At 43.3% G+C, this 23603-nt stretch overlaps 1 protein-coding gene across 3 annotated transcripts in view; it reads right to left on the bottom strand.

Annotated features, from left to right (window-relative positions):
* KIAA1549 (KIAA1549 ortholog) overlaps window positions 1–23603 on the bottom strand; it is a 146361-nt gene that overhangs the window by 22567 nt on the left and 100191 nt on the right. For all 3 annotated transcript variants that reach the window (XR_008617313.1, XM_028489705.2, XM_055084809.1), the window contains 5 exons: window positions 21581–21783; window positions 18693–18916; window positions 17534–17687; window positions 11513–11830; window positions 1149–1195 (listed from right to left, as the gene is read on the bottom strand). Coding sequence is in view for 2 of the 3 variants with exons in the window: in XM_028489705.2 (XP_028345506.1) it covers window positions 1149–1195; window positions 11513–11830; window positions 17534–17687; window positions 18693–18916; window positions 21581–21783 (946 nt within the window). In the remaining variant the exon portion in view is untranslated. The remainder of the gene's footprint in view (window positions 1–1148; window positions 1196–11512; window positions 11831–17533; window positions 17688–18692; window positions 18917–21580; window positions 21784–23603) is intronic.

The raw sequence follows: 23603 nt of genomic DNA, 5'->3' as shown, positions 1-23603 counted from the left end.
ATGAGAACATTTTCCTCCTTTATTCATTACAAAGTGGAGAATTACAGTGATTTTTAAAAATGTTAAATTACTCTTGCACTGCTGGAAAAAAATCCAATTTGATTATGATATGATAGATATCCTATTGATTATATTGCTGGATATACTTGCTAATATATAGTTTCACATTTTTGGCATCTATGTTCAGGAGTGAAACTGGCCCTTAATGTTTCCTTTCTTGCAATGTCCTTGTCCTTCCTGTCTTTGGTATCAAGGTTATGCTGGTCTCAAAATGAGTTGAGGAGTGTTTCCTCTTTTTTCTGTTCTTTAGAAGAGTTTGTATGACATTGGTATCTTTTATTCTTTCAGTGTTTGGTAGAATTCACTGTTGAAGCCACCTGGCCCTGAAGTTTCCTTTGTGGGAAGAATTTTAATAATGACTTTAATCTCAATAATTATAGGACTATTCAGGTTTTCTCTTTCTAGGAATTTTTCAAAGAACTAACTTTCAGCTTTGTTGATCCTCTCTAGTATGGTATTTGTTTTCCACTTCATTAATTTCTATTCTTATTTTTATTATTTCCTTCCTTCTACTTCCCTAGGTTTATTAGATCTTTTTTTAACACTGAGACAGACACTTAGATTATTGATTTTCAGCCATTTTTCTTTTCAAATATATTTTGAGTCTTTCAAGGCAACAAAGTGCCCCACTAACATGGCTTTAGATGTACCACACAACTTTCGATACGGCGCATTTTCAAGACTCCAAGCTTCATGAGTCTGTCAAAAGTTTTGCTCAGCTTCTCAGTCACCTCCTCTGGAACCAGCAGGTATCCGTGGGAGAAAGGCAGGGCTCATCTCTCTGGATTTGCTGGATCTTGGCCCCATACTGCTTCACTGCCCTGTTAGCCACCTGGTTTTTTGTTTTTATTTTTAAATCTTGTCTAGCTTTTCCAGTTATCATCAGCAAATTATCTAGTCTGTCACTACTGGAAGCAGGACTTAAATTCCAACTTTTTTCCTCCTCTTCTGGTTAGATCAAGATAACACACAACTCAAGAGTTTTTCATCTGTTCATATTAGCTATTAGCTAAAAGAAACACATTTGCAAAATTTAAGAAACAGCATATGTAAGAAAGTCCTGATACATTTTCTCCTAAAAACCTTACCTTGGTAATGGGCCTGATGGGGGAGCCATTCCATAATCTTCATATCTCTGGAAGAAATTCAAAAGAAGATGAAGATTAACATTCAATACTTATTATAAAGTGACAACAGCAAACTTACAAATTTAGATTTACAGGATCAACTTCCAAGAGAATTATTTTCTCATAAAAAGTTAGCATGCTATCAGGGCATTCTGCCATCAAGTAATGCTAGAAGTTTCAGTTTGGGGAACTGGGCTAATAAACACACAACTAGTTTCTAGACCTTTCTTTTGTGAAAATATTAATAACAGACAGGGTTTCTGCACCTGCTCTTCTCTGTAGGCTTATCCTCTACAAACCTGTATCTTCTGCTAAAAAGGTGGGCCTTAAATAGCCACATTTAGTACAAATGACTCTATCAACATGGGCCACAATGGTCACCAGATCTAGTGGGTGCCCAATAGCGATTCAAATACACTCAAGAAACTAAACAATGCAAATGCTGTACCATGTTGTAGAATGCTATAAAAAGAGAAAGAATATAAAGAGAACCGTAAGTTAGACCCTAAAAGGTGAAGTGAACACCTTCAGTTTCTGATAGTTTTCTAGTACCAAGGAGGCCCCAAAATACTCCCTGCCTTAAATTCCATAAGGTGTCCGTGTATCCTTCAATCAACTCTTTTTACTTGAACTAACTTGCACTAACCAAGTGCTCTTTGACTGAAACAGGATGGCACCAGAATTTTTTTTTTTTTTTTTGGCTGCATTGGGTCTTCATTGTTGCGCTCAGGCTTTCTCTAGTTGCGGCGAACAGGGGCTACTCTTAGTTGCGGTGCTCGGACTTATCATTGCGGTGGCTTCTCTTGCTGCAGAGCACAGGCTCTAGGCACGCAGGCTTCAGTTGTAGCACACGGGCTCAGTAGTTGTGGCACGTGGGCCCTAGGGCACACGGGCTTCAGTAGTTGTGGCGTATGGGCTCAGTAGTTGTGGCTCTTGGGCTCTAGAGCGCAGGCTCAGTAGTTGTGGCACCCGGGCTTAGTTGCTCCGTGGCATGTGGGATCTTCCCCGACCAGGGATCGAACCCGTGTCCCCTGCATCGGCAGGCAGATTCTTAACCACTGTGCCACCAAGGAAGTCTCCCATATTTAAAGAAATCTAGACCTATGTTGCATTCCTCATGAAATCAACATATCTTAACCCTAGCATATGTTGGACTCGGATTTTAACACTTCTTTTCAACAACTATGAATCATTATTTTGGAATCAGGTATTTTAGCAGGATAGTAACTCTGAACAGCATCCATCCAACTCCAGTCAGTTTAAACCAATAGGTTGTCCAGTATCAGGACCTACAAGTTAAGTTAGTAAGTCAGCCTTGCTTCTGGACCTGCTCTAATATTAGATCTTTATTTTTCTAAGCTGCCATTTACTGAATTATTATTTTGCTATGCACTGTATGAACACTAACTCAGGCCCACAGCAACACAAAAAAGTGCTCACTATCTCTGTTTACAGATGAAACCAACACACAAGGAAATTAAACAATTTCCTCCTAATTTATCTTTCTGACATGCTTTTAACCACTGGGCTGCACCACCCATAATTCCTAAAAACAGACTTTCTCTCTTGAATAAATCGTTACTTTACGGGGTTTGGGGGGGAGTAGGAGCTTTGGAGTCAGACACACTGACCAAACTACTCCACTTCCCTTGGTATATTTCCGTAGGCCAAGAAGTACAGAACAATCTCTGTACCTCACAGAGTTCTGAAGGGATTATTAGACATGAAACTGTGCTCAAATTACTTCACCTCTGACCCTCACTGCTTCCCTTCCCTTGGCAAAGGGAGAGAGATTAGAACTCTACAGGTAGAGTTCCTCAACTGAGGTAAAAAAGCCAAAGGGGATTATGGAAGAAGAGAGAAATAGGACGAAAAGGAGTGTCAATTCCTTTTCCAAATAATTAAACAGAAATCTGAGACTGGATAAAGATTATTTACAGTGGCCCTTGTGCTTTCAGCACAGTTTGGACTTTTTTTAATCCACTTGTATAGCTTTTTTTTTTTTTTTTTTTTTGTGGTATGCGGGCCTTCCTCTGTTGTGGCCTCTCCCGTTGCGGAGCACAGGCTCCGGACGCGCAGGCCCAGCGGCCATGGCTCACGGGCCCAGCCGCTCCGCGGCATGTGGGATCCTCCCATACCGGGGCGTGAACCCGGTTCCCCTGCATCGGCAGGCGGACGCGCAACCACTGCGCCACCAGGGAGGCCCTAGTTTGGACTTTTTAAACATAGTCACATGCAAAATAAAACCAAAAACAAGGATCAAGGCTTAACAGTTTACCTATCAAGATTTCAAAAGATCTAATAAGTGATAAACTAAAAGAAAATCAATGCAAAGTAGCTAGCTACTCTTTAACTGTTTTATTATTGTAGTGCTAGGCATTTCCAATCCATTGTAGTCAGAAAAAGGATACTATTTTTCTAGAGACTACATGCCCCCAGTGAAAAGGTTTTTAAAAAAATCGCAGACAGATGGCAGGCATTTCCTTGAAGTGGGTCACACGTGTAAAAAAGTTTGGAGGACAAAAGAGAACTTTAAGGTTTCAATCAGCTAGGCGAATAAAAATCCCATTTTAATGCATCCTTTCTTTCTATACAGTACAAGACAAGCCAACAGAGCAAGAAAGGCAAGTGGTGAGTGGAGTCTGGAGGGGCCTGAGGTAAAGCAACCAGACCATAAGGTCTGCTCGTAAAATATCTTAGCTCAGGTATTCATACCTGTTACTTAGAGGACAACTCCACGGAGGTTAACTTTACTCAGGAAAGCAGAAATACCACCTATTAAGTGGCCTGACTCACCAACGTATAACTAACATCTTTAGGCTGGCAAAAAAGAAATAAAAATGTCATCAGATGGTAAATAAAGGTTCACGGGATAACTGAAGGCACCCTGAAATCCACATTCCTGTGGTTTTTTACCCTAGTCAGCAGGAGCAAATAAAAGGTGATCAGGTTCCTCCTGCCAACAAACAGTAACTTTACAACACATTGAAGTTACATTAGATATGCCCAAATAAAACCAATGATTCTGATTTTCCCCTAGATTAAACTGCTACCACTCCCATCAAAATATGAAGGGTAACATCAAAAGTTCACATCAAAACCACTCGATAAGAGTATTTATAAAAATCTTGCTATGCGTCTGAGTTCCTGGTTAAGATGGAGGAGTAAGGCATTATCACGGAATCGTTAATCTGCAACACGCATGAACAATGAGGAAAGAATAAAAATAGTAATACAAATCTGTCAAAAATTACTGCTTCACTTGATCAGCAGAAACCAAACAAGTAAATAAATGAGTAAAATATGCCATAAACTGAGAAAAGCAGTGGCCAAGGGGGGGAAAGAAAGATTCTGGCAGCACAATATGGCCCCTAACTTAATAAGAATAGCCAATTCCTCTTTTTAGCTTCAAAGATGTGGTAATAAAACAACAAAATGGGAGACCACAGAACCATGGAAATAATGTGAGGACCAAAATAATGCCAGTATGACTTTAAGAAATCAACTAATGGGGAAAAGAACAGATAAGGTTTAAAAGCAAATCAATGCCAGAGAAAAGGCCCAGGATAACCATAATTGAAGGCAGAGAAAAAAGAACAAAGTAGCTAAAGCAATTAGAGATAAATGATAGATACAGAAAAGAGACAAAGATGAGCCAACATAAAAATAACTGGTACCTTCAACTCCAATAAATAGAACAGAGTAAGACAATTACTTCAGAAATAAAATAAAAGAAAGTTTCCCTGAGGTGAATGAAAGAATTGAATCCAAAGATAAAATGGACGTTGGTTATTCAGGGCGGAAAATGATTCAGAAAAACTGGCTGAATGCCAAGAACTATTTGCACTTCCTAGAGGATATGACATATACATCTTCTATCAGAAAGGGAGAAATTAGGATGGCCACAAATTTCTGCGCTGAACAATTCAATGAGCAAAGAGAAGCAACACGTAGATGCCAGCAGCGAACAAGTTCAGGTCGGGAAGTGAGATGAGAGCTCTCCTTTCGGAAAAACGCGACTAAGCAAAAAGGCTCCTGGAAGGTCTCCCTCTTCACTCCAAGTCCTCCTGTCACCCATAGGATGCATCTACTGTGTTAGCCTCTCAGCTTCTTGGTCTGCTCAACACCAATAAACGGCATTTTACTTGTCAGCCACCACCCTGACATCCTACTTTCAAGACCACAGGCAGGGAGATGATTAGGAAATCTTCCAATAATCTTGGTGAGAGATGATGATGGCTCCAACCAGAGTAATGCAGTGGGTAGATTTGAGAGGAAGAATCTACAAAGCTCCAGCATGTTTAATTGCCGACTACTTTCCCTTTCAGTGTATCGTCTATCATCACTTCAAATGCACCCTCTGATCTGCACATCTCTTCCCAGTTGTCCTTTCATCACATATGCCTGATAAAGCCCCAGCTCCAGATCAATCCAACTGCCTGTTTTCTCCTTGTCTACACCTGGGTATCTGAATGCTGATAAGCAAAACTACAGAACTTTAATTTGTGCCACTATAATTTCATGATCGCCAGTCTGAACAGCAGCCTCAATGCTAAGTGATTACTCCCACGTCCCTAATCTGTTTTCTCTCATTCTCCACAATAAGTATTTCAAGCTTCTACTCTCCCTCAACCCTCTTGCCTTGCCTTGCCACACTTGTCTCACTCTCAACAGATGACTCTGCTTTCTCTACTATGAGAATAGAAACATGAGATGGGTGGTCCTGCAATGTACTGCCACCCAACTACAAACCTGATTGTACTTGCACCCAATTCTTTCTCCCTCCCATTAAACTGGAAGAAATATATCCCTTCATTTCTAAAGATAATTCCTCCACCAGTACTCTGGATCCCCTTTCCTGTATCAGCAAGCTCTCCTCCTACCCTGGCTCAGTGCCATCAGCAATTAAACATGCTGAAGCCATGCTGATTCTTCCTCTCTTGCACTGTGACAAACCACTCTCCAGTGTAAAATGAGAGCAATCTTTCCAAAAGGCACACCTAATGATGTCTCTAGCCTGCTCAAAACCCTTCAGTATCCAGGCACTACCCTCAGGATGAGGTCTAGGCTCCTAACCTCTCTGCTTCTCCCTTTCCCTCTCCTCACTCACATCTCACCAGTTTTACTTCCCACTTCCCATTAGTTCCCCAGAACTAATTTCAAGGGTTGATTGCATCCCTGCTATCAGCTACTGAAAGAGGAGTGTTGAAATCTCTGACCAGAATTGTAGATTTGTTTATACATGCATGCAGTTCTGTCAGTTTTTGCTTCACGTATTTTGAAGCTCTATTACTAGGCACATAAACATTTAAGATTTTTATGACTTCTTTTTTGTTTTGTTTTGTTTAAAAAGATCCATTTATTCTAAAATTCTTTTTATTTATACTTTTTAAAAAACATCTTTATTGGAGTATAATTGCTTTACAATGTTGTGTTAGTTTCTGCTGTATAACAAAGTGAATCAGCTATACGTATACATATATCCCCATATCCCCTCCCTCTTGCGTCTCCCTCCCACCCTCCCTATCCCACCCCTCTAGGTGGTCACAAAGCACTGAGCTGATCTCCCTATGCTATGCGACTGCTTCCCACTAGCTATCTGTTTTACATTTGGTAATGCATATATGTCAATGTTACTCTCTCACTTCGTCCCAGCTTACCCTTCCCCCTCCCCATGTCCTCAAGTCCATTCTCTATGTCTGCATCTTTATTCCTGTCCTGCTCCTAGGATCATCACAACCTTTTTTTTTTCTTTAGATTCTATATATATATGTGTTAGCATACAGTATTTGGTTTTCTCTTTCTGACTTACTTCACTCTGTATGACAGACTCTAGGTCCATCCACCTCACTACAAATAACTCAATTTCGTTCCTTTTTATGGCTGAGTAATATTCCATTGTATGTATGTGCCACATCTTCTTTATCCATTCATCTGTCAATGGACACTTAGGTTGCTTCCATGTCCTGGCTATTGTAAACAGTGCTGCAATGAACATTGTGGTACATGTCTCTTTTTGAATTATGGTTTTCTCAGTCTCCAGCATTTACTGTTTGTAGATTTTTTGATGATGGCCATTCTGACCGGTGTGAGGTGACACCTCATTGTAGTTTTGATTTGCATTTCTCTAATGATTAGTGATGTTGAGCATCCTTTCATGTGTTTGTTGGCCATCTGTATATCTTCTTTGGAGAAATGTCTGTTTAGGTCTTCCACCCATTTTTGGATTCGGTTGTTTGTTTTTTTGATATTGAGCTGCATGAGCTGCTTGTATATTTTGGAGATTAATCCTTTGTCAGTTGCAAATATTTTCTCCCATTCTGAGGGTTGTCTTTTCAAAGATTTTTATGATTTCTTGATGAATTGGCCACTTTATTATTATGAAATAATCCTCTTTATCCTCGGTAATATTCTTTACTATGAGAACTATTTTGGCTAATATTAGTATAGCCACTCCAGGTTTTGTGATTAGCGTTAGCAATGGTATATCCTTCATCATACTTTTAACCTACTTGTGCCTTTATATTTAATGTGGGTGTCTTGTAAGCAGCGGATAAGTGGATCTTGCTTTTTATCCAATCTGACAATCTCTGTCCTTTAATAGGGATATTAAACTGTTCACATTTAATATGATTACCGACAGGTCTGGATTTAAATCTACCATCTTGGTATCTGCTTTCTATTTGTCCCATCTGTTCCTCGTTCCCCTTTTCCTCTTTTTCCACCTTCTTTTGCACTACCTTTTTATTATTTCATTTTTACTCTTTTGTTTGCTTATTAGCTACAATTATTATTATTATTTTTTTAGTCGTTGCTTTAGGGTATATGTTATATATTTTTCACTTATCACAGTCTACCTTCAAGTGCTATTATTCCACTTTGTGCATGGTATAAGAACATTAAAACAGTCCCCTTCTACTTCTCCCCATTTGGTCTGGGTGCTATGGTTTTCATACATTTTATTTCTACCCCACAATACTTTGTTACTACTTTGCTTTAAACAGTTACCTTTTTAAAAGAGTTAAATAATGAAGAAAAAAGTTTCCTATAATTACCCACATATTTACATTTCTAGTGCTTTTCATTCATTTATGAAGGTCCACATCTTTATCAGGTATCATTTTACTTCTGCCTAAAGGACTTTCTGTAACATTTCTTGTAAAGCAGGTCTGCCAGTGATGCATTCTTTCAGCTTTTGTGTGTCTGAAGTTTTTATTTCACCTTAGTTTTTGAAAGAGGTTTTCACTGGATATAGAATTCTAAGTTGACAGTTTTTTCTTTCAGTTCTTTAAATATATGTTCCACTGTTTTCTGGACAATGAGAATTCTGCTGTCATCCTTACTTTTGTTCCACTGTATGTTATCTGCCCTTTTTCTCTGGATAATTTAAAGATCGTTATCATTTATTTTAAGCAATTTCATCATATTTTTGGTGTACTTTTCCTCATGTTTCTTGTGCATATGGTTCATCAAATTTTGTGGATCTGCAGATTTAGTTTCAATCAAATTCAGAAAAAATTATTCCTTTATTTTTTTCTGACACTCTCTCTGCTCCTTCAAGAACTCTAATTACATGTATATTAGTCTACTTAAAGTTGTCCCACAGCTCACTAATGAGCTATTCATCTTTAAGTCTAATATTTACTCTTTGTTTCATGTTGGATAGTTTTTATTACTATGCATTCAAGCTTACTAATCTTTTCTTCTGCAAATCTAATCTGTCATTTATCCCATCCAGTACATATTTTTCATCTCAGACATTATAGTTTTCATTTCAAAATTTGATTTGTATCCTTTAATATTTGCAATGCTTCTAATTAATATGTTCACTCTTTCCTCTAGTTTCTTGAACATACCGAACTCCATTATAATTCTTTTAATATCTTTGTCCACTAATGCTACCATCTATACCATTTTCTTGCTTCTCTGCTTGTCTGGTTAGTTTGATAGGATGCCAGACTTTGATTATTAAGTTGACCTTGTTGGATACTGTATATTTTTGGTTTTCTTTATAAATATTCTTGAGCTTTGTTCAGGTTCAGGTGTTACTTTTTTCTGTGTTAGGTAGAATGAGAGCAGCTCTGAGTACTCTAATCGATGCTCCATGAATTATGAGGTCTTTCACACTGGTACAAAAGAAACTGTATTAGTCATCTCAGGCTGCCATAACAAAATATCACAGATTGGGTGGCTTAAACAACAGAAATTTACTTTTTCACAGTTCTGGAGCCTGGAAAAACCACAATCAAGTTTCCAGAAGGGTTCAGTTGTTGGTGAGAGTTCTCTACCTGGTTTGTGGATAGCTGCCTTTTGTGTCCTCACATGGTGGAGAGAGAGCTCTGGTGTCTCTTGCTCTTCTTCTAAGGGCATCAGTTCTATCAGATCACGGTTCCAACCCTATGACCTCATTTAACCTTAATTTCCTCCTTCAGGACTCTATCTCCAATATATTCGCAGGGGGGTTTAGGCTTCAACATACAAATCTGGGGAGAATACAAATCAGTCCACAGCAGGAACATATTCCCACGCTTATGTGAGCTCTGAGGATTGTTCCCGCTAATCTTCTGGGGTAGTTCTGTACTTAAAACTAGTCAGTACTCAACTGAAGATTCCATGCAGCTCTCTGGAATTCTCTCTCTGTGCATCTCTCTGCTTTCCTGCACTGTCTATTGTGAACTCTAGCTGCCTTCTCCTCCCCAGACTCTCAACTCTGTTTTCTCAACTCAGGGAGACCACTGAGCTCTGCCTGGGGTCTTCTGCCCTGCACCATAGTTAGAAACTCTCTCAAGACTAGAAACTCTCTCAAGACAGTTGGGGTGACTGTAGGGTTCTACTCATCTCTAACGTCCAATGTTGTGAAAACCCATATATCTTGTTCAGTTATTTTAGTTGTTTCTGGAGAGAAGGTAAATCTAGATCCTTTCCTCCATCTTGTCCAGAAGAGGGAGTTTGTACCAGACACTTTCACTTCTGTGTCTCTGATAGCTTCCCCACTACCTGAAATATTCTTCTTTAATTGATAACCACTAATTACCCTAAGACTTCCACTTAGATTTCATTTTGTCTATAAAATCCTTCCCAAGCACTTTCGGTCAGGTGCTCCCCCCACATACTTTCCTCTTGCCATGACACCTGCCACACTGTGCTGTACTAAGTTACTGCTTCAATTGTCCACATACCCGCACTGGGATGTAAGAGTTGGAGTTGTGTATCATGCACCTCTGTACTCTGAGCACCCAGAACATGGCAGGTGCTCCATAAATACATTTGAATGAATAAACAAATGAGAGAAGCTTAAACAGATAGCAGCTATAGTCAAATTCATTTTATCACCGAGTTTTGTTCTGTATCATCCATTTCCTTAAAGATTATAAACTACCAGTTACAATTATATACCAACGTAATTATGAAGCAATTTAATATTTATTGTTGAAACAATCTATATTTTTATATTTAAAACAACAATGACTAGACTGAATATTTTTCCCCTGCATGGTAGCCGTTATCTATACCTCAGGCCCACCGTGCCTTGAAGGAAACAATCTATTGAGAAAAGCATACTTTCAAAATTCATACCAATTTCAGAGATGAAAATTCTTTTAACATGTTTATTATCACCCAATTTAACCTTAATATGGTTAACAAAATTAGAGGAACCCTGTATAAACACTCCTTGAAGAAGAAATTTAAATTGTAACCTATTAACATCTTTCCAGAGTCGAATGTTTCAGTCTGATCGTTTAATCTGAAATTAGCAACAAATAATATTTAATGCTACATCCTTGAGTTCTACTTCTCCGTGACTTGAGAAGGTACATTTGAAAGGTCTGACTGAATATGAAAAAAATAAAGGATCACAAAGACAGATGAAACACTGAAATGTCAACTCCCAAGATGGACATCTGGTATTTGAAAATGATTGTGCTTGGCTACTTGTGGACTAGCTGCCTACACTCCCCGACCCTCACCTCACCTCTTCAGTTCCAGGTGCCCTACACAAAAAAACTTAATGATTCTAGTACATTCTTAACTGTACCTCTTATGGAGACATCAATGAGAATATATTTTCACACATACTCCACCTATATTTCATGATAATGAAGGGAACTCAGGAAGATACCTCCACAAAACACCCAAGTTGCACAAAAGAATGCTTTCAACACTGAGAATTAACCTAGAAGATAATAAAAACTAAGACTCATCACCCAAGCTTTAATTCCAATCAAATCCAACAAGAGTATTGCAGGGATCCTGAAAACGAGGCAGTCAGGCAACAAAGCTCCGACATCTTGCCCGTAAGAGAATTCTAGAAGGTCCACACTTACACTGCATGGGTTGTTGGCCGTCTGAGCTGGGCTGTAGAAGGACCCCCACTGGGTGGCTCGTCTCTCTTCCCGGGAAGGGGTGCTGTTCACAGGCAGGCCGGCTGGGACCCCAGGGCCTGCAGCCGCGGTGTTAGGGGGCTGGCTGCTGGGGGCCACGAGGGCAAAAGCATCATCCAGGAGGGAGTGCATGGTCTGCCGCGCCTCCTCGATGGATGGCTGGGGCGGGATGTACTGGGAGGCAGGGAAGGGCAGGCCTGGATACCTCCCCAGCTCAGCTGAAGACGGCGTCTGCACATCTGCTGGGAGGTCGGGATCAGACTACAGCAGGGGAAACAGCAAAGTGAAGAATCAGACACGAGCTTCTGTGGAGACCCAAAAACAAAACTCTAGGACTAAAAAAGAATTTAACAATTTTCACTGACATTGAGGAATGGGTTTACCATAAGAATTTTTCAAATCACAGCTGAGGAATGTGCATTACTTTTCATGGGGGCAAAAAGTTTGAATTAGTAAAAGAAAAAAGTAAAATTATTCAACAGTCATTTGTCCAGCAAAACTCAATCAACTCCCTGAAATGTATCTCAGTACCTGGAAGTGCACGTTTTCCTGAAAGCCCCTAGCAACCAAAAATGATGTGTCAGAGTCCCTATACTAAAATACCTAGTTGACTTTCCCTAGATACAGAAACCCAAAACTAAAGCAGTCTATTGACTATTAACAATAGGAAGAATAGCCCTATACACCCGCAAAAGAGTTCAAAGGCACCACGATATTACAACTATGTGTGTATAAACCATTTTAATACCTATTACGACAACTCTTTGCAAACAGTAAATAGTGTCAATTATTTGTTCAGAAACTAACTTCTTTTAAATGGTGGTATCCCTGGATAACATGAGTCAACAAGAAAAGTTTAAATTATATTCTATACCCACTGTCTAAGAGGCAGGGACATAAGTAACAATTAAGATTTTTTAAAAATCTTATTTCCTGATACTACCTTCTGAGCCAAATGTTGTCATAATATACACTCGGTAAACTATAAGAGACAAAACAAGGAACCAATGGAAGAAGAGGCCTTCCTGGTCTCAGCGGCCCCAGAAGCCCAAACATCACAATGACTACAACTGACACACTGAAAAGAGAAGAGGTTCTGCTCAAGGGGCTGGTGACCCCATGCCCTCCATGAGGAAGGGTGAGTGCCTTTTTCTGGAATGCTCTGCTTGCTCTACTGGTCCACGGTTTAGCTTTGCTCGTTGGATCACGCTACATGACGGCCAAAGGAAGGCATTCCCATATCTCTTTGGATCAGTGAGTCTCTTACAAAGAAAATCTCTATTGCAGAGACACGTCCTTCCTCTTAGCCAACTGTCTAAAATGCTTCCTAATGACTATGGTCTGTCCAGCAATGATCCATTAATATTCACACCAGCGTCAAACACTTAACAGCAGCAGCTGCTTAACTCCAAACAGAGAAAACCAGATAACGGACTGGCAAACCCACCAACAGCTCACAGACCTGTTTTGCTTAGCCCGCACCAGTCTTTAAAAAATAGATGGGCAGTATTTTAAAAATCTGAAAATTTCCTACTGAAACTCAGAGTTCTGGATTCTCTTGGCAGACCTGGAAGCCCTGGCATCACTGGGCCCTCACCCTCTACAGAAACAAGTGCCATTAGGTAGAGACTGCCCCCCTGAGACGGGCAGGTGCTCTGCCCTTCACAACAGCGAGTGGATGGTCTCACTCCAGGGTACAATACACACTTAGTCCTGTGAGGCTGTTTCTCCAAAACACAATATCCCAGTAAAGTTCTACTAAATGACTTAGTCATCAAGGTAAGGATTTGGGGCCCCAAAGGTCTCTGGTTTATGACGTAGCACTGGAAAGACTCTGCGTTCCTCTCCTTACAAGGTGCAAAAAAAGGCCCACACTCATGCCCTTCTTCTGTTCTTGGTTTTCTCGAGGAGCAGACGGGGAAGAATGTAGTCAGTAGAGAGCCCCCAACCTAACACTTCATGGAGAAGAGGAGAAGGATGTCTGTAAAAACATCCTACTGGTAAGTAAGAGGGTCTCTCCAAAGCCAGAAGCCATGTTCCTGATGGTGGTTCCAGTAGCTGACTGGGTAACCACACTGCAAGGAAGACAGCGGTGTGGCTACAGCCTAAACCGAGATTCCAAGGTGGGGGACAAACCCTACATACACTTGAAGAGAGTCCCTAAGAGCTATAGCCACTGCCAGTCTCACCCTCAGTAGTCATAACTTTAAAGGTTTAACTTTTACAGCAAGAGAGACATGTTGTGAAGGTGTGAAGTGAGGTCCCCTTGGAGTCTCACTGATCCCATGAATCCTGCCAAGAAGGCAAAGAACTACAGAGCCGTGATGTCAGAGCTTCCTGTTCTCTGGTCTTCTTGCTGCCTCCACACTTCGCAGGCTAGAGTATTTGCAACCTGCAGGCCAAGAAGAGGTCTTAAAAAAAAAAAAAAAAAAAGAAGAGGTCTTGTTCATCTTCCTATGTCCCAACATCCAGCACAGTGTTTCACATGTAGATGGTACTTAATAAGAAATGAATAACTGTGATCTTCAGAAGCTGAGATTTACCCAGGATCCCTGAGTTGGAATTTGAATTCCATTCTCTTGAATCCAAGATTGATGACTTTGTTTTAATTTATTTTATTTATTTATTTTTGGCTGCATTGGGTCTTCATTGCTGCGCACGGGCTTTCTCTGGTTGCGGTGAGCAGGGGATACTCTTTTTTTTTTTTTTTTTTTTTTTTGTGCAGTACGCGGGCCTCTCACTGTTGTGGCCTCTCCCGTTGCGGAGCACAGGCTCGCAGGCTCAGCGGCCATGGCTCACGGGCCCAGCCGCTCCGCGGCATGTGGGATCTTCCCGGACCGGGGCACGAACCTGTGTCCCCTGCAACGGCAGGCGGACTCTCAACCACTGCACCACCAGGGAAGCCCAGGGGCTACTCTTCATTGTGGTGCGCAGGCTTCTCGTTGTGGTGGCTTCTCTTGTTGCGGAGCATGGGCTCTAGGCACGTGGGATTCAGTAGCTGTGGCTCGCGGGCTCTAGAGCTCAGGCTCAAAGTTAGTTGTGGCGCACGGGCTTAGCTGCTTCATGGCACGTGGCGTCTTCCCAGACCAGGGCTCAAACCCGTGTCCCCTGCGTTGGCAGGCAGATTCTTAACCACTGTGCCACCAGGGAAGCCCCCAAGTTTGATGACTTTGATATTCAGCTTGTTTCCTTTGCACAGATACATGTTCACCTATCACTCCTCAGAAATACATGGGAACTTTTTTACCTTAAGTCATCAGAGATGATGTATTCTGGTGCCTCTTTGCAATCCTCTGTATTATAAGAGAGTAATCGTGCACCATGGCTGGCCCAAGACAAGCTCAGTTCATGCTTGTCCCAGGATAACTAACAGCATCTCCTTTCACCCTCACAGGTGTCTGGCTTGGATAATAAATTATATCGGCATTGACAAACTTCCGTAAAGGGCCAGAGAGTAAATAGTTTAGGCTTTGTAAGCCATACAGCTACTCAACTCTGCCACTGTAGCAAGAGCAGCCATAGATAACACAAAAATGATGGGTGTGGCTGTGTTCCAATAAAACTTTATTTACAAAAGCAGACAGCAGGCCGGATTTGCCTGAGGGTCAATGTTTGCTGAGGCTTGAATTATAATGGTAGCCCTAGTTACAAGAAATCCAGAAATATTTCTTTCACCTCAGGAGAAGAGACCTCTCAAGAAGAAGATATTCTGAGGCAAAAGCAAAAAATTCAAGATAGTTCAAAACCATGTATGTCTAGTATAACCTTCAAGATGAAATACTACCTAAGAAAAGGTGAGTTCCCCAAAAGGCATTATCTGTGAAGGTATATGTTTCATCAGACTCACAGACTTAGAAAACAAATTCATGGTTACCAAAGGGGAAAGGGGGGGGCGATAAATTAGGAAGTTGGGATTAACAGATACAACAAGGACCTACTGTACAGCACAGGGAACTCTACTCCACCTTCTGTAATAACCTATATGGGAAAAAAAATCTGAAAAAGAGTAGATATATGTATATGTATAACTGAATCACTTTGGTGTACACCTGAAACCAACACAATATTGTAAATCAACTACACTCCAGTATAAAATAAACAAAAATCATACAATATAAGCATTAAAAAAAAGAAAATATATGTTTCAGAATTTTTAGGGAGAGAAAGTAAAAAGTCCATCTGAGGAAGAATTTCTCATTAGGGAATCTTTGAAAAATGGAGCCATGTGGGATGAAGCAGCTGATTGAGTTAGTGTTCTCCAGGGAAGGGCTTCTTCCCACCAGCTGAGGGAGGAACCTCTGTGCTTTCTGCTAAGAAAAAAAGCAAGGAGAAAAAGGATAGTCTGGGCCACCATGAAAGAGGCCTGATTTATGGTCAGTGAGAGGGCAAGGGGAGGACGGGTTATTCCCTCACAAAACGCAGTGGCATTGGATGATGGAACTCAGGGCTACTGAAAAAAGAACGTGCGGGACTGCCAAGGCTCTCCTACAGATCTGTCTCAGAGGAGCCCTGGGGCTCTGGAAGCCAAGAGGGAAGAAGAAATGCTCCCCCTTGTCCCGCTCATTGGTTTCACACAACAGGACCTCTGAGATCCCGGATGAGACAAAAAAACGAAAGCTCCAGGGAACCATCCTGGGGAGCCAAGGGAACAGCCCTCCCCAGACCAAGCCAAACACCACAGACGCCCAAACTCCTGTCCAAAAACACGGCAGCGGCTCAGGAGCGCCATCTACTGTGAGAACGGCCTGAGGTTCCCCCACCTGAGGAATTCATTCACAGCCTTCAGAAAGGATTCATTCATTCTGTTGGGGAGCAAAGCAGCCTCATTTGTAGACCTCCCAACCCGCGGGAATCACACCAATCCTCACGAGCCAGTTACGAAGGGATGGTCAGTCTCAGGACAACAGAAACACAGTAAGTTCCAAAGCAAAAGCCTGGTTCTTTCAGATGATCATGACTCAATTATATTTAACCCCAATGTCAGTATGGTATTTGGCACATATGTGTAATTATGTTTAGTGTCTCTCAGTGTTAGTTATTTGTGTAACTTGAGAGGTAAAATATAAAACTCAAATAAGAAATCACTGGTTACACAGGCTCTAACTGAAGTGATCATGTACATCACAAACTCCTTCTCCAAGGATGCGTCTTCGCTAATTTCTCTCTAAAAAGGACGGGTCTGTAACTTTGCCTCCAGAAGGAGAAAGGTGGTCTGGTGCAACGAGAAAGGGCTTCACCCTGGCCCAGGGCTACAGACGTGCACTGTGTGTACTGGTGCTGCCAGACACACTAGGAACGTGGGGCTCCTGCTCTGTCTCGGGGTGTCTTTGTGTCTGTATTTCTCACGGCCCCTTGGGGAGGCTGGCCCTTTCTTCCCTGCTCAGTGGGGTCTGTAGGTGTCTTAATGCTGTCAACGTCTGCTTTAACACTACAAGTAACTCTGTGCCCCTTTAGAAAAAATTGTTTAACTCCCTATTTCTTAATTTCCATTAAGCTCTTTCTTCCATTAAAACTAGATATATATATATATATTAGCAAATGTAATATCCTCTTAGCACTCCAGGAACAGAAGATGGGACAAAACCCTAAATGTCCCTCCTACCACCATGAAACCCAAACAACTCTCTGATGAAGGGAAGAAAAAAGAAACTTTCTGGACGCTTCTCTCTGTTTTCCAATTAACCTCGAGAAGTTGCCATTCTGAAGCCGGAGAGGACAGGGTTTGCTTATAGGAAGTAAAAACAGAGTGTGTTTCCAGAGGGCTCCCCCAGCAGCCCCTTGGTCTCTATGACTCAAGTCTCTCCTCAGAGGAAGTGCCCACCCCTTCCCCACCCTACATGCCTCACAACCTAGCTGGCCCTGGAGCATCACCTACTGGGCGTCAACGTCACCCAGGGCAGCAGCCATCACTGCTCACTCTCCTCTCCCTAAGAGCGACCAGAAGCAAGGCTCAACATTACGCACCGGGCAACCAATATAGGCGGAGTTGTGGACACCAGGGGGCCGTTTGTAAGTGCCGTCGCTGTCTGTGGTGATAAGTCTGTCCTTCTCGGCATCTCCGGGGCAGCCATTGACCTGATGTTTCCGGCGTGGTTTAGGAGAACGTTTTATCCTGGAGCTGCCAGGAGAAAAGAGAGGTTACCTCCATAGGAAATAACCTTCCGGCCGTGGGCTCATCAACTACACGTCAAGTGTTTTCTGAGCACCTAGGACCTGCTAGCCGCTGCAGTAAACACCCCACAGGATATAAACAATGTGTAAGACACGGTCTCTGCTCTAAGAAAGTTCACAATCCACCTGGGCAGCCTATACTAAACACATGGCACAACCGAGAATAATATCATCGCTGGCTACCTGTGGCCTGATCTAGGTCTTGAAAGATGAGTAGGATCTGCGGATGGGGAGCGAAGTGGGGAGAGTGTGAGGTGCAGGCAGGACCGTGTGGAGGGCCAGAAACAGGAATGCAGATGAACGTCTGGGGGGGCAATGAGGCCACCGCCTAGGGGGCGGCAGTTCCTCTGTGCTGCTGGGTGGTGGGGAGCAGCTGGGTGAAAGGCAGTGCCCTGCTAGGTACAGGAGCCCAGGGTCCACCCGGGAGGCAGCCCAAGCCAGCACAGGTGTGAGCAGAGCAAGAAACAAACGAGAGCTGATCTTACGGAAGATGCCTCTGCATCAGGGGGCATGGGCCTGGGAGACCAAGAGACCGAGACTCTGAAAGCGGCTGTGCGATAAGAAACGGGAGAGTCAAAAAAAAAAAAAAAAAAAAAGGAAAGAAATGAGAGATTCGCCCGGCCGAACTGGTGACCAAAGCACAGGAGGTGCAGATGCTGGGGGTGAGAGCTGGAGAAGAGAGGCAGGGAGACGGAGCCATGCAGCAGCCTCTGAGAAGGAAGGCGCCACCTTTTCAGAAGTCTGAATTCCAGGAGACACGAAACCCAGGCAAGTGCTCCCCGGCCACCGGGGCGGAATGAATGCAGCCTTCACCACAGGTGACCTCCAGGCGGGATGGCGGCCTCCCAGCCTACACAGCCTGGAGTCGCTTCCAGAGACTTCCCCCCGCCCCCTCCACGGCCGAGCCCTTGTACCCCTGCAGCAAGGGCCTCCGGCCCGGCTCGGGGCCCACCTCTTCCTGGGCTCTATGAACACGGAGGGCACGCTGGCCGTGGGGTCCAGGATCTTGTCGATCTGCATCTGCGCCCTGCGGTACACGCGGTGGCGCTCCCGCGTGTCTCCCGACGACAGCTCGTCCAGCACCGGGAACTCGTAGTGCCCGCGGCGCTTGGCGCGGAGCCGGATCTTGTTCCGATGGTGCTCGATCTCCGACTTGTGCCGCAGCGCTGTCTGGATCTGGGAAACGAGACAGACGGAACGTTCTGACGGTCTCTGGGACCACGCAGAGAAAGCAGCTGGGAGGCCTTCCTGCGACTCTCCTCCCCCCGCCCCCGGCTGTCCTAGGCTCCCACGAGGCCCCGAAGGGCTGACAGGGACAGGCACACCCACACGGGGCGCGGGGAACCTCCATCATCCGGAGCTGTATCCCCACACTCCACGTGGTGGGTGTGACGGGGGAAGCCGTGGTATCGGCCCCCAAACAGGGCAAAAGAACTCAAACTCGGGAAACAGGCCAGTGGCAGCTTTGAAGATACTGAGGGACAGTGACAACTATATGTCACGCTCCCCAAGAAAAGAGTAAAAAAAAAAAAAAAAAAAAAAAAAAGACTAAATATTTTCCATACCCAATAATATCACTACTTTAGAGATTTTAAAATTAAGACAGAGTGAAAGAAGATATTTGCATTATACAATAAAATACCCATTTACTAATGACGTTTAGTGTTACCAAAACAAGGCCACTGCCATGAGACACCCCTCCTCAAAGAGGAAAATCGACACGTATGGAAACACATCCTCGCTGGCTACATGGGGCCTGGACTAGGTCTCCAAGCGCTGGCTGGTTCTGAAGCAGGGGAGGGAGGGAAGTGGGCAGAGGGTGTGCAGGGCAGGCACCAAGGTGCTGAGGGCCACAAGCAGGAATGCAGAGGCGGGTCTGGGGCAACGAGGCCACAGCTCCGGGAGCGGCAGGTCGGCTGAGCTGTTGGGGAGAGCAGACGGGGAATGCTTTCCTTCATGGAGGTGCATCCCCTTGTTTTCTAAGCCCTTAGCCCTGCTTCAGAGGACTTAACAGCAAGCGAGATGGAGACAGAGGGAAAAAGGGAAGCCAAACTAGGAATCCGACTGGGAGAAGAGAGCAACGTCTAAGACAAGGCGGAGAGCTCCTGGCCACACCACAGTGGACGAGAAGCCACATACTCCTTGAGACTGCTTGAGAGGGAGGGTCAGGTGGATGAGATTCTAGACAACTTCCCAGCAGAAGAATTCAGGAAGCCCCTCTTACTCTATCAGGATCTAATTGTTCTTTAAAATATACGAGGTCCCCACAGGAGGACCAAGACATGCTAGGAATCTACACCAGAACCTCCTAATAAGAAAACATTTCTACTGAGATGTATGGAGCCTATAGGTAGGTGCACCGGTACTGATAATGCTCTTGTTCTTAAGTTGGGTTTTCACTTTATGCTTTATAATCAATATATATGTTTCCTATAACATATGTATGCATCAAATACATTTTAAACATAGTAAAAGAAAACAGTGGTGATGAGTGCTATCCAGTTGTGAGGGCTGGTGAGCTCATTTTCTTCTTTTTTTTGGCCACACGGAGAACCCACTCCAGGGTGCTTACTCATGGCCGTGTGAGGCACATGCAACACAGGACTGATGGGGTCATAGGTCTAGGCTAGGACCGGGGTCATGCAGGGCCAGGGCTCCTGAGCATCACTGAGAAGGGACAGCAAGTGTCACCTTGAACCCATGACGCACGTTCTTCTGGTCATGTCCTTGGCAAGGAGCCAATGAGGTGTGGAGAGGAGAATGTGAACGAACTCTTGCTAAGACTTCTGTAAGATGATCCACTTTAAGGATTCAATTGCATCAATTATTACTTCACCTGGCAGAACTCACAACAGCAGCAGGTATTTCTTAGAGGCAAGAAACTGACAGTCATGATGCTACCATGTGTGCAACCCTAAATAGCATTCATTCCACTCATGGTCCAGCCCAGGTCACACTCCTCAAGTTCAAGTTAACAGTGACCTGACCTGGCCTTCTTGTTCCCCAAATCTTAGGAGGAAAGCAGATCTAACTCACTGTTCCAGGAGTCACTGGAAATACAGTTTCTTCCCAAGACTCACCTAGATGTTTGGGGCCAGAGCAGATCTATCAGGGATCACAGAGTCTACTGTGGTCCCAAGATTACCCCACATTCAACGATTTCTAGGAGAACTCTCAGGACTCAGAATGTAAGTCCAATTTATTACAGCAAAAGGATACAAAGCAAAATCAGCATAGAGGAATGGCACACAGGGTGAGGTCTGGAGGAAACCAGGCACAGCTTCCAAGAGTCCTTTCCCAGAAAAGTCACGCAGGATGTGAATTCCTCCAGCAACGACTTGTGACAACACACGTGAAACGTCTACCAGGGAAGCTCAGTAGAGACTCAATGCCCAGGATGTTTACTGGAGGCCGGTCACATAGGCACCCTCTGCCTAGCATGTGCCAAAATTCCAAACTCCCAGAAGAAAGAGCTGTTCAGCATAAATCATGTTGCTTGTACAAACAGTTTAGGCACAGCAAGCCACTCCATTCTGGGAATGGTGGGAATCTTTCCAAGATCCAAATCCCCAAACCCCAGCCACGGGCTAAGGCGGACTTTCTACGGATAGCCGCCCCTGGTCTTTAATCTGCACATCCACCAGTGTGCCTACTAGCGTCCTTGAATGGTATCTGACCTAAAAACACTGAGTACCAGATTTAAAATTAAGAACATCTGTGAGCAGCTCATATCTTCAGCTCATATTTTTGACACTAACTTCATTTTTAAGCAGTGACCAAATCAGAATCTAAGGTGTTTTTTTTTTTTTAATTAATGTACTTTTTCATAAAACCAAATACCTCTTTGTTAATTTTGTTGGTTTCTGCCACTCGGTCGGCCAGTATGGGGTGCGGAACCGGAGGTGCTGGGATGGGCTGCATGGCGATCAGCTGAATCTTATTGGGGACCCGCCGACTGGCCTCCGAGGAGCGGGAGATCCTGTCCACATGCTCGAAGATGGAGGCTGACGAATGCTGCTCGTTCCCCGAGCTGGCTGCTGCCCCTGGAACAGAAGGAAAAGCAAAATTAACAAATAAAGTCATTGTAAAGAAAGAGCAAGTCATCACAATTAGGGATTTCTTAAGGAATCGTCAGATGGGCCCCTCACCAAAAACACATCCACAACTCCATGGCAGAGTACTTGAAATGTCACTATTCGAGCTTAAATTGTCTGGGTTCAGTAGCGTCTCCTTCAGCCTCATTAAAAATTACCAATATCCGCAGGCAAGATACGAAAATCACTATGACATTTTGTGCCCCAAATGGCCCTGTTTTGTCTAAAGGTGTTTCAAAGTCTTCAGTAAGACAGGGTAAAGGACAGAAGAAGCCTGACGCGGGTAGGCCAGTAGCAATTTACAGAACTTGGAGGACAACACTTATGGCAGCTCTGAATGTCAATGCTCATTTGAAGTGATATAAATTTAGTTGCAAGGCAATTACACTGTTGAGACAACAAAAGACCAGGGGATTGTGGACCTGCTGGCAAGTACCGGTGAATGATTAAGGCTTCTGGCTTTTCAGTTCTGATGAAGAAAGAAAATGAAGAGTCAGGAGAAGAAAAAGCTGCTGCCTGCACACAATTAGTTCCCACTTTAAAAACAGATGAAGAGAACACTGAAAAATGGTTAAAAGGGTAAATTGTATAGTATGTATATTTTACCACAATGAATTACTTTAAGTAAACAGAACTGCAAAGAAGAAAAATATTTAAATGTATAGAAAAAAAGACAGAAAAACACTTTAACAGAGACTGGATCTTGGTATAATGAGTAATGTTCTCCAATGTCTTGTATATTCTATAACGTGTATTTTCTCTAGTCAGTATTCCTTTTATAATAGAAATAATCCTAATAAACTTTAATTTTAAAAGGGCAAAGAGGGTCTTCCCTGGTGGTGCGGTGGTTGGGATTCCGCCTGCCAGTGCAGGGGACACGGGTTCGAGCCCCAGTCGGGGAAGACCCCACATGCCGCGGAGCAACTAGGCCCGTGCGCCACAACTACTGAGCCTGCGTGCCACAACTACTGAAGCCCACACGCCTAGAAACCATGCTCTGCAATGAGAAGCCCCCGAATGAGAAGCCCGCGCACTGCAACGAAGAGTAGCCGCCACTCACCACAACTAAAGAAAGCCCGCATGCAGCAACGAAGACCTAATGCAGCCAAAAATAAATGAAAAAAAAAAAAATTTTTTTAAAGGCAAAGAAAGAGATGAAGAGGGGCTGAATGGATGGAAAGAACTCTCCAGTTAGACACATTAAGATCCCTGATGCCCTCCCTCTAAGCCACAGGTCACCTCTAGACGCTCTGGACACTGCTTGAAAATAAATGGCCAACAGGCCAAGAGAAGGAGTGAAGGCACGCCGAAACTATTTTTAAACAAAAGCCTAAGTTTTGAAACCTTGAGCATAAGTGAAAAATATACAGGTTTCCCCTCAGTGTAAAAAAAGTGTTGAGCAAGAGGGCAGACAGCAGAAGCAAGAAGAACTACAATCCTGCAGCCTGTGGAACAAAAACCACATTCACAGAAAGACAGACAAGATGAAAAGGCAGAGGGCTATGTACCAGATGAAGGAACAAGATAAAACCCCATAAAAACAACTAAATGAAGTGGAGCTAGGCAACCTTCCAGAAAAAGAATTCAGAATAATGATAGTGAAGATGATCCAGGACCTCGGAAAAAGAATGGAGGCAAAGATCAAAAAGATGCAAGAAATGTTTAACCAAGACCTAGAAGAATTAAAGAACAGACAAACAGAGATGAACAATAAAATAACTGAAATGAAAACTACACTAGAAGGAATCAATAGCAGAATAACTGAGGCA

The sequence above is a fragment of the Physeter macrocephalus genome, chromosome 5 (assembly GCF_002837175.3).
Source record: "Physeter macrocephalus isolate SW-GA chromosome 5, ASM283717v5, whole genome shotgun sequence".
In the NCBI taxonomy this organism is placed as follows: Eukaryota; Metazoa; Chordata; class Mammalia; order Artiodactyla; family Physeteridae; genus Physeter; species Physeter macrocephalus.
This window is presented reverse-complemented; position numbering and strand designations above follow the sequence as displayed.